A 15,882-nucleotide genomic window follows, 5' to 3' on the forward strand; every position below is an offset into this window, starting at 1 on the left:
TATTCCTTAAATTAATAAATGTATACTAATAAATATCTGATGCTTGTGTTTCTGTCTCTTGGAGCAGATTATAAAGAAATTCAACACATGTACTGATTTTTATGGATTTTACCTACCATAATCATATCCATCACTACACTCTTGAATAGCCTCCAAAATAGTAGAGTGTACATTGAAAAAGAAATGGACTTCTTTTGCTAACTTTGGACTCAAAATAAAAGACTAGATTTAAGTCTGCATATTTTTATACAGGATGCAAAGAACTGATCAAAATGCAACACAATCTCAGTGAAGTATGTTTTTTAATCCTAAACAGTATCTAGAAAATAGACTACACACCTCTAAAGCCATGATTTGTGTGTATGTCGTGTCGATAAGCCTGTTACACAAGGAAAATGTCTTGCTAGATTTCAAGGTATCTGCAATGCATTTATAAGGTATGAAAGAAATATTGATATACACTAAAACTGTTTGAGCAATGTCTTTATTTTTTAAAGTACAAAGTGATTAAAATACAGAGTCTATTCCTGCCTAAAAAGGAAAATGTATTAACCCACTGAAAAAGTAAAAGTAGCCCATCTGAGAGACTAGTTAATAGACTTGACAAAACTAAGACCACTGTGAGGCTGTACTTAAAGGCAGAGTGGTGCTTTGAGATGAATGTTAATGACAGCATGCTAACATGTTACACTGTCAGCGCTAACATGCCGATATTTAGCAGGTATAACATTTCTCATAGTCACCATTTTAGTTTAGCACGTTAGCATGCTAACATTTGCCAGTTAGCACTAAACACAAAGTAAAGCTGAGAAAGTACTGTACAAAGTATAATTTTGACCTAACAATGGCTCTAGATGAAAAGTTAAGGGATCACCAAAGTGGTAACCGTTCATCCCGAGGGGGCATCGATGTCTGTACCAAATTCCATGGCCACCACTCCAATAGTTGTCAAGACCTTACCCTCAAAACCATCACTATCATGGTGACCGCTACAGAAGAAGTTGAAGGAACACCAAAGTGAGTAGGCCTCAACATCTGGGCACCAGTGATATATGTACCAAATTAAAAAAAAAAAAAAAAAATTCTAATTATTCTTACCTAACAGTATAGAAAAAACAGAAAATGCAGTAACCCACTTAAAACGAATGAAGTACCCAATCAGAGAGATTAACATGTAGACTTGAAAAGGTACAGTACTTTGGCTATGTACCATGAGATTGGTAATATCTCACATTAGCTATTACATGGTGAAATACAGTTAATTTGCAGAAGAGCATATTTTGCATTTATTTTTCTTTCACATCATCTGCTGCTGTAATTCTATATGTATCCTGCAGCTCATTTTCTCTGTCAGGTTAAGTGTACATTGAAAGGTACATCCACTGTAAATGAAAACGGGACAGATTATTCATGTGCTTCAACATATCTGTAACACTTCTTAAAAATAAATGATCATTTAACCACAGAAAACTAAAAATGTAGTAAAAGCGTGCCATATTTTGTAAGACAACACATTTTGCATCAAAGTACACTTGCCAATAAGATATTTTCAAATCCACAGCTGTGCAGGTTATGAATGGTTAAAACCGTAAACTACCTATACTTTTCAAGAAATGTTTAACAGATCTGAAGAGCTTTATTACCTCTGATTTGTGAAGAGTCACAGTCGGTCCATCAGACAACTGGCTGAAGATTTCTATTGAGAAAGACACAAATTCTCATTACTCCAGAAACTGTGAAGGCAAGGAGTGGGAGTCAGATATAACTGTCACATGCAATAAGAGAAGTTCTAAAGGTCACTAACATCCGCACGAACACTTTATCTTTGCCTATTGCTGTGAGATGTGACTGTACTGCCAATATGATGCATTGGGCATCGTATGGGTAGTACAGCCAATACTGCCAATACTGTACAGTACATGTGCACTATACATGTATAGTACTACACATGTGCTATAGTAAACTTAGCATTAAGTTAAGGGACTTAACTTAATACCATTAAGTTAAATTATTGAGGTGGTGACAGAGACTGAACCTTATGTTTTACTTTATAAAAAAAACAGGACCCTCCCAAGCATCATTAATGTTGCATCTCCCCTTGACTTCGAGAAAAACTCCAACCCAACTTGTCAAAACAGTTTAACAGTGTTAAATTAGTACTGACAACTGTAAAAGTTAGCCTCACGGTGGCGCTAGAGAAAACTTCAGTGGACAGACACTATCTGCCATCTGCCTTTGTCCATGTAATGACTGAATGAATGAATTCATGAGTTATTGTCAGGATTTTTTATTACCAATTAATGTAGCACAGTTACCACAGTGACAGCTGCATCTCCATTCTCTTCTTCACCCTCCTCTACATCATCCACATCTACTGTTCTTTACCTGCTCAGGAGTATTCCCCTCCTGCTCATTACCTGACCAATCAGCTCACTATCCAGCTGCACCTCATCAACAAATTCTGTTGCAGAGACGCGAAGTGTTTACTATTCTTGAGCGCTTATGCATTTACGGCTCACACACAGTCAAGACAAAGAATGAAACACTCATCTCAGAATTTATATGTCTACTTTAACTGTTACAGCTGTCCAAATTTACTTACGGTTCATGCATTCAAAGCGAAGGACCAGACCAATGAAGCTCTCCAGTGTTATGTTTCCAGAGGTGGCACCGTAGCGCAGAGCCATCAAATTCAGCATGTCATCGCTGGTCCTCTTTCCTGAACACACATAGGACAAGAGTTCTTGCAACATTTCATTTTAGTGACTAACTATTATTTTCATTATCAATTGATCTGCAGAGTATTTTTTTATTTCACTAAGCTGTGTCACTGTCAAACTGTCGTAGCCCACTTGGACGCTCGAATAGAGCTGAGCCATCATTAATGTTATTACTATGAAAAGTCAAAACGTCTGTTCTGAGAGACGCCTATTGTGCTTTGAAGGTCCATGTTTGCATGTGAATAATTCAAAATGAAAACTGGCTCTGTTTAGGGAATTCAATCTTTATCATCTTTGTGTCCCTGAACTGTTTAAACCAGTTTGTCAAAAACAAAAGCAGATAATGACATTACTTAACCGAAATACAGACGGCAGACTAGCAGGCCGTACTATTATCACTAGATTACTAGAGTATAGCCAGTAACCTCCTGCCAAGCTACATGAAAACATTAACATTAATATAACATTAAGATTGCTCCTGCCATATGCTTAATCTTGTGTACTACAGCATGCATCAATAGCATCTGGGGAACAGATACAGTTCATTCTTTGTGGTCAAGATTAAAACCCTGTGTGTGCGCAAAAGCAGTCTTTATGCGAGCTGTCAGTGTCATTGTCGAGATGCACCACCCTTACATACATGTAGAAGCCCTACTTGTGCTTTACATGATTTCGTCTCCTAAATGTGGTATTATGTAGGTTTTTGTGGATAACTTGTATAACCGAAATAAATATTTCTAGGTTCGATCATCACAGTCTGCTTTTGTTCAAACATAGAGGCTATTCTGTTTTTTGTGGTTTATGTGCTTGCGGGAAACCAGCCAGAGCTATGATTAGAGTAACCCTTTCTTGAAGTAATACTTGAGATAGACAGACATAAAACTCATACATAGAAAAAAAAATCAAGCTTGTAGAAATGGGGATTTGAATACATTTCTGAATATCATAATACAATATGCAACTTTATTGCACATTTTATTTTACAGTCTAGGTTCCTAGCCTTTTTATCTCTTAAGTCTACTTGGGGCCCCTCAACACATTTCAGGCGGCTACAAGTTGTAGCAGTTCCACTAAGGAGAAATTTCCCCTCTAAACTTCTCAGATGTTTTCATTTAAATAACCGAAAGAGGTAAAATTATCCAATATTTCACTATAAAAGCAAAGAGCAGACAAAAGTCCAAAAGGCGAATACAGATTTCTGTGGTGGAATTTTGCTGTTCTTCTTTCCCACTGTATTAACCATTGTATAACCCCACAGGTTTATCTTGTGACACTCTTGTAGGAGTTTGAATGCACTTTTTTTTCTTTTTTGTTTTTTTGCGACTTTATGATATTTTTACTTGAGTAAAGTATCTGAGGACTTCTGGTGTATATGTTATTTTTCTTGCAGCTGGTTACATAGCATTGCTTTGCATATAAAAAAAAATCCACCTTTTGTATTTTCTGTTTTTGTACACCATTAATTAGATTTAAAATAATGGGGGTAACGCCCAGGATTGTTCAGTTTTGTATGTCCATAATACACCAAAAGAACCAGTTGATCGTCTACCTGTTGCCATGATTGCATTCCTCAGTTCACTCAGGGACAGCGTTCCTGTCTGTGAAACATCAGTGCGGAAGAAAATGTCCTGGGTAAAGGGAAGAAAGTTAATTATGTGAGACTCAAGAACACACAAAACATGATCGAGAAAATCTTTCTGATCGAAATCAAGATATAACCTAACCATACATTAAAGTCTGTAATTATTAGCAAGGTACCAGTCATAATTTCTTTTATTATGAAATTTTTAAACTTCACTTGGCTCCTTTTACCTTGTATGTGATGACCTTCTTCCACAGTCGCACAAATTCCTCACCATTCAGTTTGCCTGTGATAGATGTCTTTAACCCAACATTAAGGTATCAAGTCAGAACATGCTTTTTCATGTCTTAGGCTAACCTTTACATCTATCCATGCTTGTTAAAATAATTGTAGGGCAGGCAGGTTTTGGCACATACATTACATATGTGTCTTATGTCATATGTCATTATGTAGGCGAATTTTCAGCTGAGTCAGAGAAAAAAGGAGAATAAAGCTCCACAGTTTTCTTGTACAGCAGTTCACAACAAATATCACATAATAGGATACATCCATCAAAGCAACCATGCTGCGACAGGCATCAATGCTGAAGCCTCCAGATTTCAAGTCTCCTGAAAAAAAATACAAAAAATAGCCGATGCTCAATTTGACCTAAACCCAGCAACATAGCAGTGCCACAAAAGATTATATTTGAATATTTTTTGAACTACAGTTTTACGGTCCAAACCTTTCAGGATTTTGTCATTTAGAATCGTCTGGAGCTGCTCAGCATCCACTTCTTCATACTGGAAATGACATGAAAACAATGAAAGACTTGCAATTGGCTCACATTTTGTAACATGTCATTCACGGTTGCTTTTATATTGAGCGGTAAAAAATGACATTGTACACCTTATTGTTGTTAAAAGCATGTTTCTCTGACAGCATTTTAAAATTCCTGATATACCTGTGCTGTAACCTCAATAAAGAAACAACAAACACAAAAAAGAATAATGACAATGCTCAAATGGAAACGACAGTACATACATGATTAAGTTCCCATAGTAAAAAGACATTCACAATATTTTAATCAAAGTAAGAGTTCAAATACGCTAATTCTCTTTCTTGCTGAGAGTTAGATGAGAGGATTGATTATGTGTCTGACTGTTCTTAGCCAGGACCAGTCACTTCCTGGAGTCTATGCTGGTTGTGACTGTAGTTGAATGCAAATGCTACTGCATCTGGGAGAAAGAATAGATCTTCTCATCTAACTCTTGGCAAGAAAGCAAAGGAACATATTTCCCAAAATGTTGAGCTATTGCTTTAAGACAAACAAATTACCTTGTCAGAGTATTGACGGAAAAAGTTTCTCTTATTTTCGTCATCCACTCCCTTGTCAACTGGTTTGGGCTGCAAAAGACTGAGTGCTTTCAGCTCCAGATGAATTTATTGTACTGGGCAGTATGTATGTGTCATATAATATCAATGTAACCAGTATAGTAAACAACGTGGAACAAATCAGCAATGTTGAAATACTATGAACATCGACAAAATATTTTAAAATCTTGCACACCTCTTCTACTTCCATGTGGTTGTTGTTATGGCCACCAGAGTTCTCACTGAGGGGGAAGACAAGAAACATCAGCACATTACTTGTGGCCAGTGATGGAAGTAATGCATTACTTAGTTGCTGCTTGTTAAACCACAGCATCTTGTTTTCCATTTCTACACGCTGAATATGAAAGATGGGATGTGTGGGTGTAGAAGCTTAGGAGTTCTTTAAAGGCACCTTTGATAAAGCTTTGCTGGGTAACGAAGGTAACATAATGCAGTCCTTCTGCTAATGACTAATTAGTAATGTAATTACTGATTAAATGTACAGTTTTAAAGTAACTAGCCCATTTACATGCATATCCCATGAATTTTTTTTTGCAGTATGTGGTGTGTCGCATGTAGATTAACTTTGCATCTACCATATTTTAACAGCTAATTAGTGAGTTGTGAGTGACTTACTGGACGTGGGTCTCTGCCTTGGACAGAATGGTCAGGATGAAGGAGGCTGTCTCATTGGGATTGAAGGTGGACGGCACAATCAGGTATTCACCAGGCTTTAGCATAAGGAACTCCATCACCTCACGTGCATTCATGTAGGTTTTAGTTTGGGCAACAGGTGCATGGGTTCTGAAGAAAGAGGGCGGGAACTTCCCCCTCTCTGCCTTGTACTGCAATGAAGTGGATGATTATTTTCTATGCAGCTCATCTCAATCTCCAGTATAGGTGAGCAGTGTGTACTGTGTGTGAAGACTGGGCTAAAGATGTTACTTACCTCGTCAGTCACCTTGGATGAAATCAGGGGAAAATTAGTTTATGTTGGGGACAAAACAAAGGAGTTAGTTCAAGTGAAATCATGACATTATGAAAAGATTTAAATAATGCAAATTTAAATAATGGAATTTCATTATCAATAATAGGGTTTATGGTGGTTTATTTACCAAAATTCAAGTACAAATATGTGTGCTTTGGTCCACTTTGGAAAGTGGGTGAGACTTGGAATTCATTTAATAATTTCTTTAAGAACTTGTTAAAGATTTTTTTTGTTGTTTTGTTGATGAGCCAAAAAGCAGTACTTTTTAGGTAAAGTACTCCTTGCAGCTAACTTTGTAAATAAGCACTAATTTTCCAGTACTTTCAACATGATAACACAGAATGGCTGAGCCCACAGAACGGTTTCGGTTTTGTTTTCATTTAATTTGATTATCCTCAGCTGCCCCGTTTCAATGCCTTGAAATATTTATAATAGTCCACCCAATGTGACAGAAACAAAAAAGTTGAAAAATAAAGAGCAATATTTACCTCAAATACCACGAATCCAATGTGGAGATTTTGGACCAGGCGTCTGTTCCTCTTGTCAGGCTTTTGCATGAGAGACACCAGCATGTTTTTTCCAGCCTGTTCCTGAGAACATTCACTGGATAACTTTTCAATCCTGACCCGATACTGTGGATTAGTCCAGAAGCTCTCTGGAAGACAAAAAGGCAGGCAATTTTGCATTATACCATTTTGCCAAGAGTTGGCTGTAAAAAACAAATTCTTCTACTTGTATAGTACTGATGAACTGAAAAACTGAGCAGAAAGGCAGGCTAATCAAACAGACATCACATTAATGCTCTTAATCACAATGTGGGATTAAGATGGGACCATGAATACTTAATATTTACTGTTCCTTTAATGTTTGGATGGGTTTTGGGCTGAGGCCGGAGTATTCAGAAAGAGTTGAAATGCAAACTAATTGTTGGGGGGGGGGGGATTTCCATGATATTTGTTGTAATCACATAAATATAGAATATCACTAGCCTTATCTTTTACCTGAGACATCAGTAACATGAGAACCCAATTGTTCTGTACTGAGGCCATCAGGAATGAAGAATGTGAAATACAATCTTATAGCAGCCAGTTCATCCATTCTTGCCAAACTCTGCTTTCTCTGTAATGGAGACTGGTGTGTGCCACTGGAATAATTATAGACTTTAAAAGAGACTAATTATTCTCAGTTAATAAATTTATGCCACTTTTTCAAAAAGTGATTATAAATTAATCAATGAAATTAGAATTTATCAAAAAATCAATTAATTTGCAAATTACTAACCTCAAGTCCTTATTCAGTCTTTTTCGATATCTGACATCATATTCCATATCACGTTTGTCTCTTGTTTACAGTTTCCATTTTGTGATTGCTTTGAAGCTTTTTGGGGCCATTTTGCCTGTTTTACATAGTGTAGAACAGAGGTTTTAAAACTGACATAAGTCCAGATATCCTTTAAGTACCTCTGTTATTCATGCATCCTCCAGCAGTGGTTCCTGCAACCCATCTGCCCTCATAGAAGGAGGTCTTCCAATGGCAAGTGGAGCTTCCATCAAGGAAGTCAGGGCAGAGGCAGCAGATGTCAAGATCAATGTAGAACTTACAGAAGTCTTGCAGGGTCATCCTGTCAAAATCAGACATTCATTTAGATAAGTATTGTTGTTGTCTTGAATGTGAAAAGTGCTGAAAAGTAGGAAACCATTTGTCTGAGATTCACTTGAAAAAATATTCGTTCTGTATCAGTCAGTTGAGGTTAAATTATAAAATGCCATCTGCATAAATACATATTTGTTTTATAGATGTTAGTCAAATGATAATCAAATTAGAATTTGAAATTATACTTATAGGGTAAGTTATAATTAAATTATTATGGCTCTCTAGGTGTCTTTACGGATATTTATATATACTGTTTAGCATATGTAGATACCTGATTAACTGTACTTTTTATGTAAAACTTTTAATTAGTGTGCATTTTTACCCAAAATTAATTTAAGAAAAAAGGGTGTGTCACAAAAAAAATCTGCATTTTCCGTTTTTACAAATGACACGAATTTTGATTTCAACCTGCTTACCAAAACTCCCCATCATCGCCCACAGACAGGCACCACTCACGATCTTGAGGACTCACGGTTTGCCACAAAGGCGACCTTTAGAGACAATTAGTCAGTGAGGGAAGAGGAGAGGAAAAAGAAATGTTGTTAAAAATTGTTCTTAAAATTAACATCAACACACATAAATTTTCTCTGTAACCTTTATCTTCTGTGTACTCATGTATGCATGATACATTACTGTATCATGCATACATATAGAAACTAGCTAATGTGAAAAGCATTGCCATCGTACTGGCATTGACTTATATTCAGTGATATAATACATGAGATTACTTTTCATTACAACTGTTACAACAGCCTCTGAGATATTAATTACTGAGATTGAACAGTTGGCATTTAAGACCTGTCAAAACTTGATTTCCCTGCTTGTGTTTCCATTTTAATTAGCACATCCAGTTTATAATAGTGAGAAGAGAGAAGCTTTTAGAGAGACTTCTCATGGCTCTGTTCCAAATGTCCTCTATCCTTTTATACAAGACTTACAAAAACATTGTGATTTAACATGCTTATGTGGAGATATCGTCAAGAAGCAGACAGTAATTGCTGACAAAGCATCCTTGAAAAATTGCCTGTGTGACAGTAAATACATCTGCACTGTGCTATTTTGCTATGGGAAAATAATCTTAATATCTTATCTCCTGATGCAGCAAATCAAAGCCATTTCTCCGTGAAACATTTGCTGGGTGGGAGACGTTCTTACTGATCACTCCAGTCTCCATTCCACTCTTTTTTGCCCCAAGGGTTCCACAGACGCACCAGGTTTACGGGTTGCCCTTGGCTCATCATCTGACCGGCAATCATCACCAGAGAAAGCACCAGTGTTATTTATATAAATTACAGAATTCTGTATGTTGCAAAGCCTTTAAAGCAAATGCAGTTCTTCACCTGTTTCACACCCGTGACAGTATAGGCATGGCCTTGGACCAATCCATTTGGTAGTATGGTGTTGTCAGATGTCTCCTACAGATAGAGATAAATGTTCTCATTGCAAAGAGTCTTGGTATTGTGCAACATATATAGGTAAAATTCTAAAACATATAAGAGTTAATCATCATGTGTAGTAAAAAATGCACTTCTTCCCAAGTAACATTAGACTTTAGCTGAATTAACCTGATACCAGACGACCACATTTTTGTGCACGAGCCTGAAATTAAAGTTCCCAAAATAAAGAGGAACCAATTCTGTGGCAACAATTATTTTAGTGACATGGAGAACCTAAAATGCTTTGCATTTGAAAGAAACAGGAGATATATAAAGTAGTGTTACCAAGTCCAAAAAGTCCCACAGGCGGAAGACCCGTAAAATGTTCCAGTTCCAGTAACAGCTGCATCCCCTGGATTAATTGCTTTCACATGTTATTAGACTTCACCCATACCAAACCCTGACCCACCCTTTTTCCACGTTATGATAAATGTTTAACATGTCTCTAGCCTCTCGCACTTAATCTTTTTGTTCAGGGATAAGCTCTTTATCTCACTAGTCATGAAAGGAGCATGTACTATCATGAATTCATGTTTGTGCTTATTTCACAAGATGTTAGAGACCAGATTTTGAACACTGAGATTATACGGTGATTGAGATCAATAAACTGCATACAGATCATAATCTGTGCAACCTGGCAATAATAAAGTAAATTCCAATAACTAATTGTTTTAATCATTGTTTTTATTTTCAGTATGTTTTTTTCTATTTGTATTTTGTTTATTTTGACACAAACAAGACCCCAAGGTATTCCCATCGTTTAATTCTGAAAAAAATTCTGAAATGTCAGGTGTTTGAGAGAGACTATTAACACAGCACCATTTGTTTTCCTTCCTTTTTATGTGCCAGTCCTTATTCAGTCCTGGAATGTCAAGGGAAATTTGCATACAGATAAAAACTTTGTTCTGCATGTCATGGCCCAGAGTTATTGAGCATTGGCAGCTGCTGCAAGTTTTTACACTGAGGTTCAGTTCACAATGACTGGAACTCTGGCATTTCTCTAGTCTGTCATTCCATATGTAGGACCGGGGGAGTTATCAACATATTTACCAAAACTGGAACCATGCCATCATAATGTTTTTAGCTTCCGGCTATGACAAGTGGAAATGTTGGTAGCTAGAAATGTCTACTATCACATCCAATGTCCATGTTAGAAATTACACAATGACAACCTGTGTAACTATGCAGCTAAGATGATTTTAGCCTTAAAATGCTACTATGAAATAGTCCCTTTTTCATAGAGGACAAACACCCTGAAGATTCTCAGCACAGTTTAAAAAGAAGAACCCGCTTTGTGATTTAGTGTGGCATATTCATGCTTACCCCCTGAGGTGTACCACAACCCATTAGGGACCTGGATTGGCCAGCTCTGTACATGAACTCCCACAGATTTGGAGGAGGATCTGACAGCTGGATGCTTATGTGGACACCACCAGTGAAGTCCACCAAAGCCTCAGCAGGAGTTCCAGCATTCATGTCTGAGTAGGAACCACACACCCTGACAGTGGGAGTGGTATTACTTTCACAGACTCTCTTTAAATAAGACCGATCCCATTCTGAGAAAAGACATTGAATTACAGAGAAACAATGCACTGTTTTTTCCATACTTGGCATAGGCTTTCTCCAGCAAAGCAGGCCAGAATTCAGTTGGGTCTTTGGAGTGGACGAAGATTAGTCTGCCGTCAATTGTTGGTAGTTTGTCATCAATGACAACATCCACCCATCTTCCAAACCTCCAGAACTGAAGAGTTGAGAGAGGAGAAAATATGTTGAGGTTTTTAGCAAAATGAGATATGTACAATTTAACGGAACTTACTTTTTGACAATTACTGTTGGCAATGATTGTGGGTTTACCCTGAAGTGGAACAGTCCGCAGTAGTCCTCATCAAATTTTTGCTCAAGAGGAACAACTTGCTCAAAGATGTAATTCTGGAATGTCAGAGCTCCAATAGACGCAAGAAACCAACAGTTTCCTGAGTAGATAAGGGTAAATGACTTATCAGAACAGCGTGCTATGCAGGCATGACAGTAAAACTTGTATAGGCAGGATATAGCTTGTGTCTAGGCATGTTCAGCATTTAGAAATAGTAGCAAGTAGCAGTAGTAGAACTAGCTTGGACTGAACTGAATTAGTTCTTGCATGTTGAGAAATTACCTACTACCAACTGTCCTGAGATTAAGGAATAAAATAGGCTATGTGAAATTGAATGTTTGAAATGTATCATTACACAGCACTGGGAGAAAAAATAACCTTAGTCTTACCATTTTTGAATGACTTCCACAGGCTGGATGTGAAGGTGCTGTGTATTAATGTTGGCCTAACCAGCATTAGTTTTCAGACCTGATTTCCTAGCATGGTATGAACTTGCAGTACCATGTTACCTTGAATTATGAACGAATTAAAATTCATATATAAATATGAATCTGAAAAGTAAATTGTAAAAGGCAGTCATTTCTTTTTGGAGAGACAGAGCATGGGAAATGGAGATCAAATCCATAAACATTTGACAGAGGAGAGGCTTGCTGATTTTGTACCGTTTTCTTCCAAAATTTGGAAGTTTGCCATTACTATTGGCCCGAACTATACCAGCACAGCCCAGTGTTATTCAAGTGATTTTCAGGTGACAACATGCCTAAGTGTGTTTAAAAGTGAAACTAAAGTGGGCTTGTTTGGGCTTAAGTTAAAGTTTTTTAGAAATGTATCTTACTGTAGAAACTGCATGTTGTAACAGTTGCTTTCCACAATTTGACAGGTCTACAAGTTTTGAAAGATCTCCTGGATATTTCATGGCAGAGGTTGTACAAGAAGTGGTTAGGGGAAACCTATTAAACACACAAGTGTGCCATTCTTCTAGTTTAAATGTGAGATGCCAACATAGTAACAGTGGCTTGTATACTTTCACGTACTCCCCAAATTACTGTATGAAATTTCAGTGCTTTCATAAGGGCACAAGATACACTAGTCCAAGTGGGCAAAATATTCAAATAGTATGTACCCCATTGTACACTAGATCAGAGTGCTTAAATTATCGGATGTACATTGTCTACTCTAACTGAAAAATAATAATAGTAAAATAGTATTTACTGTGTGCTGAAAGAGATGCCTGAAGATGAGATGTTTGAACATTTTCAACAGTCTGATTCGTGCAGTTTATTGCAGAAGTGATCCCATACACAGCTAGACACATAGCTCTCTGCCCTACTTTTGTCTTTTTTCTTAATTTTGTCTGCATAGACATCTCTTAATGGCATTACTGGATGTGTTATTATGAATGAAGCAGTTTCCCTACCAACCATGCCTTGACCAAAGTCAAATCTGGAGACCCCGTCAACAACAAAAGATGGATTGGCAACAATTTTCTGAAACAGATGAATTGGTGACAACACAAAACTTGTTAAAGGTTTAATGTTGCAACTTTCAGAAAACAATACAGTATTACACTTGGCCTGCTTTGTCAGGTTTTTCTTTGCTCCCAGCTGTTTATCTTTAAAACTGTATTTTTCTATAAGCTATATTTTATATTAATACTCAAACAAAAGATTTAGTGATTATCATGTGAAATACGTAGCTCTGTGCAACTTCTTTAAAATCTCACTTTGTATAAAACTTTTGGAAGCAGCTGCTTGCACAGGAGCTAATACAAGTTCACTGTTACCTCCCTCCCCATCACTAACAGAGAGGAGATTTACATAAACAAGTGCCAAAGTTGAACACTTAGCAAAAGAGAGATTGTTTTGTCCCAGGAGGTGACAGACCAAATCAGGTCTAAAACACAAGTTAATAGTGGATTTACATTTAATGTGTGCCGAGAAGGACAAATCTAAATGGATGACCATGTTGGTTTGTTTTTGCTAGATGCGTAAAATGCCATAAGCCCACATGTGTCACTTTGAGTTTAGTTTCGTTTGTAAAAAATGCAGGTGCAAAACAGAGATGCTGGATTCTAACTACAACTCAATCAGTTGAGCTCTTCTGCTTGAGACTATGATGACTTACATGTTTGTTTAACCATCACACTTTAGTGATATATGGGATTTCATCTTTTCAGCCACCAAAACACTCACCGCTGGTCTCAGCCACACAACTTTGGCTTGGTCAGAAGACCTCAGTATCTCCTTGCCGATGGAGTTCCTGTCCGGGGGGAACATCTCATCAATGTACCTTACCCGTCGGATGAGACAGTACTGTTTCAGCTGCTGGAAGTCTTGGTTGAGGAACTTCTCAGGGTTGGTGATGGTCCCGTAACCATCTTTCTTATGGCGTGCATTGATGATGTTCAGACACACACCCGGGGTAGGCATTGCTGCAGTGGTTGAGCTCTGTTTAAAAAAAGCTGATTGCAAATAATCTTGACATTAAACAAATAATTTGTACACAGAGAAGCTTCATCTTTAGTCCTTGCATTTAAATCACCTCCAAAGCAAATGTCTAATTAGAACAGCAGGAACTGATGCTTTGCAAGTCAGAAATCTGGGTGTAGTCTTGGAATCAGAGTTGAACTTTAACACCCACGTCATATCCATTACAAAGTCTGCATTCTGCCATCTTAAAAACATAGCAAGAATCAAAGGAATCATGTCCAGACAAGACTCATAGAAACTAAATGCGCAATTTAATTTCCAGCAGGTTAGATTACTTTTCTCAGGTCTCCACTCCCCCTGCAAAAAAACTCTCAGACAACTTCAGCTCATTAAAGCTGCTGCTAGAATCCTAACAAAGATCAAGAAAAGTGAACACATCACACCAGTTCTCAGGTCTCTGCACTGGCTTCCATTTAACAGAAAATAGGCAGAGAATTGAATTTAGTACTGCTCAAATACAAGTGCTTGTCTATAAATCTCTTAATAACTTACAATCAAAATCAACCCTGTCTCGTATAAATTACGTGTATATACAATTAAACTAATCACTGGCTGATGCTGAGAGTCAACCTTTTTTTGGGATTTGAATGAATTGCTACATTTCTTATCGGCAGGGGGTTTGCAAGGAAAGATCATGGTTTTGGTTAGATGTAAATACGCATGATGGCATCTGAAGTCATTGTGGAGTTTTTCTGTATGAAACCAGACCATGATCTTTCCATTAACCTTTACCAATAAACTCTCTTTACCAAGTGCTTTGAGTGACCAAACAAAACCATTAAAAGGTTTAATTATGCTATTGTCACCACAAGTGGACATTGTATTGCAAGATCGGATAATCTGGCTGAAAACAAATATTTTCTGTGAAAATTGTGAACATTTTACTGATACGTTCAGTGTCAACATATTTGCAACTTGCCAAATATGTAAACTCACAACATCTCCTCATTATGTTAATAGAAAACATAATCTAGTCACAATTATATTTCCTACAAAACAAAAAAGTTAAATCCTGCCTTTCGGAAGGTACCAAAGAGGAGAAACAAGGTCTGCAAATAAGTTAGTGTGCATGTTTGTTGTTACTGTGAGCACTTTCAGGCTGCAGGGAGACTGTTCAGCACAGTAAATTGAGTAAAACTGTCAGTTTTATTTGTCAGATACCCAATTTTACACAGGCTTTATGTGGTCGCATATCTGCAACATGCAAATTAATCTCAAGCTTATGTACCATAGCTGCATGGAGCACACACTCAAAACACAACACTACCACAGGCAGGCAGATTGTATGTTTTCATTTCCTAATGAGCATTAGTGGCTGGCATTAGTGCAGAGACCCTTCCACTTTTATATCACATTCTTTTGTATGCATGTCTGCTCCTATACATTCATGCCACTTTCACCCTCCCTCCCCCAGACATAAATTAAGCAGATCATATAGATATTATCGTTTTTAATACACAAATTAATCTATTCAAAAGTTGAATTTGCATTTGAACAAGTTAAAGTTAAAATAGGTACTAATTTATTTGATAATTCTTTTATAATTCAATAATTAAACATGGGGTGTCAGTGTCTGTATTGCCTAAACATAAATATATGTTTGTCATATATTTAGAAATACATTCGCGTGAATTTTTACTATGAAATTATAGTTTCGTCACGAGGTTTAAGAACACCATTGTTGTGTAGGAAACAGACTAATAGTAATGGTCATCAGTAGACTGAAAAATATGTTTTAGGTCTATAACATTCATTCATCGCTGTGCTTATTTTTGATTCAATCAGAAC

At 37.0% G+C, this 15,882-nt stretch overlaps 1 protein-coding gene across 1 annotated transcript; it reads right to left on the minus strand.

Moving 5' to 3' along the window:
• Nucleotides 1-1,355: 1,355 nt before the first annotated feature.
• On the minus strand, nt 1,356-14,034 carry LOC120795730 (calpain-1 catalytic subunit-like). Its single transcript, XM_040137856.1, has 21 exons — nt 13,798-14,034; nt 13,023-13,092; nt 11,587-11,705; nt 11,340-11,473; nt 11,056-11,230; nt 9,637-9,711; nt 9,452-9,537; nt 8,713-8,787; nt 8,104-8,264; nt 7,132-7,298; nt 6,605-6,616; nt 6,292-6,500; nt 5,852-5,897; nt 5,620-5,688; nt 5,027-5,084; nt 4,849-4,910; nt 4,533-4,601; nt 4,270-4,348; nt 2,603-2,719; nt 1,644-1,696; nt 1,356-1,382 (listed from the first exon to the last, which is right to left on the minus strand). The coding sequence occupies exons 1-21, from the start codon at nt 14,032-14,034 to the stop codon at nt 1,356-1,358; spliced, it is 2,100 nt and encodes a 699-aa protein (XP_039993790.1).
• Nucleotides 14,035-15,882: the final 1,848 nt, after the last annotated feature.

Source organism: Xiphias gladius, chromosome 10 (genome assembly GCF_016859285.1).
Source record: "Xiphias gladius isolate SHS-SW01 ecotype Sanya breed wild chromosome 10, ASM1685928v1, whole genome shotgun sequence".
Lineage (NCBI taxonomy): Eukaryota > Metazoa > Chordata > Actinopteri > Istiophoriformes > Xiphiidae > Xiphias > Xiphias gladius.

What these genes read in the sequence shown, in the direction of transcription:
- LOC120795730 (XM_040137856.1), bottom strand. Translation starts at nt 14,034, where the DNA reads ATGCCTACCCCGGGTGTGTGTCTGAACATCATCAATGCACGCCATAAG. An exon ending in CTGGAGAAAGCCTATGCCAA is followed by an intron (nt 11,231 to 11,339) that starts GTATGGAAAAAA and finishes TCCCACTGTCAG; the next exon opens with GGTGTGTGGTTCCTACTCAG. An exon ending in ACCACATGGAAGTAGAAGAG is followed by an intron (nt 5,689 to 5,851) that starts GTGTGCAAGATT and finishes AGTCTTTTGCAG; the next exon opens with CCCAAACCAGTTGACAAGGG.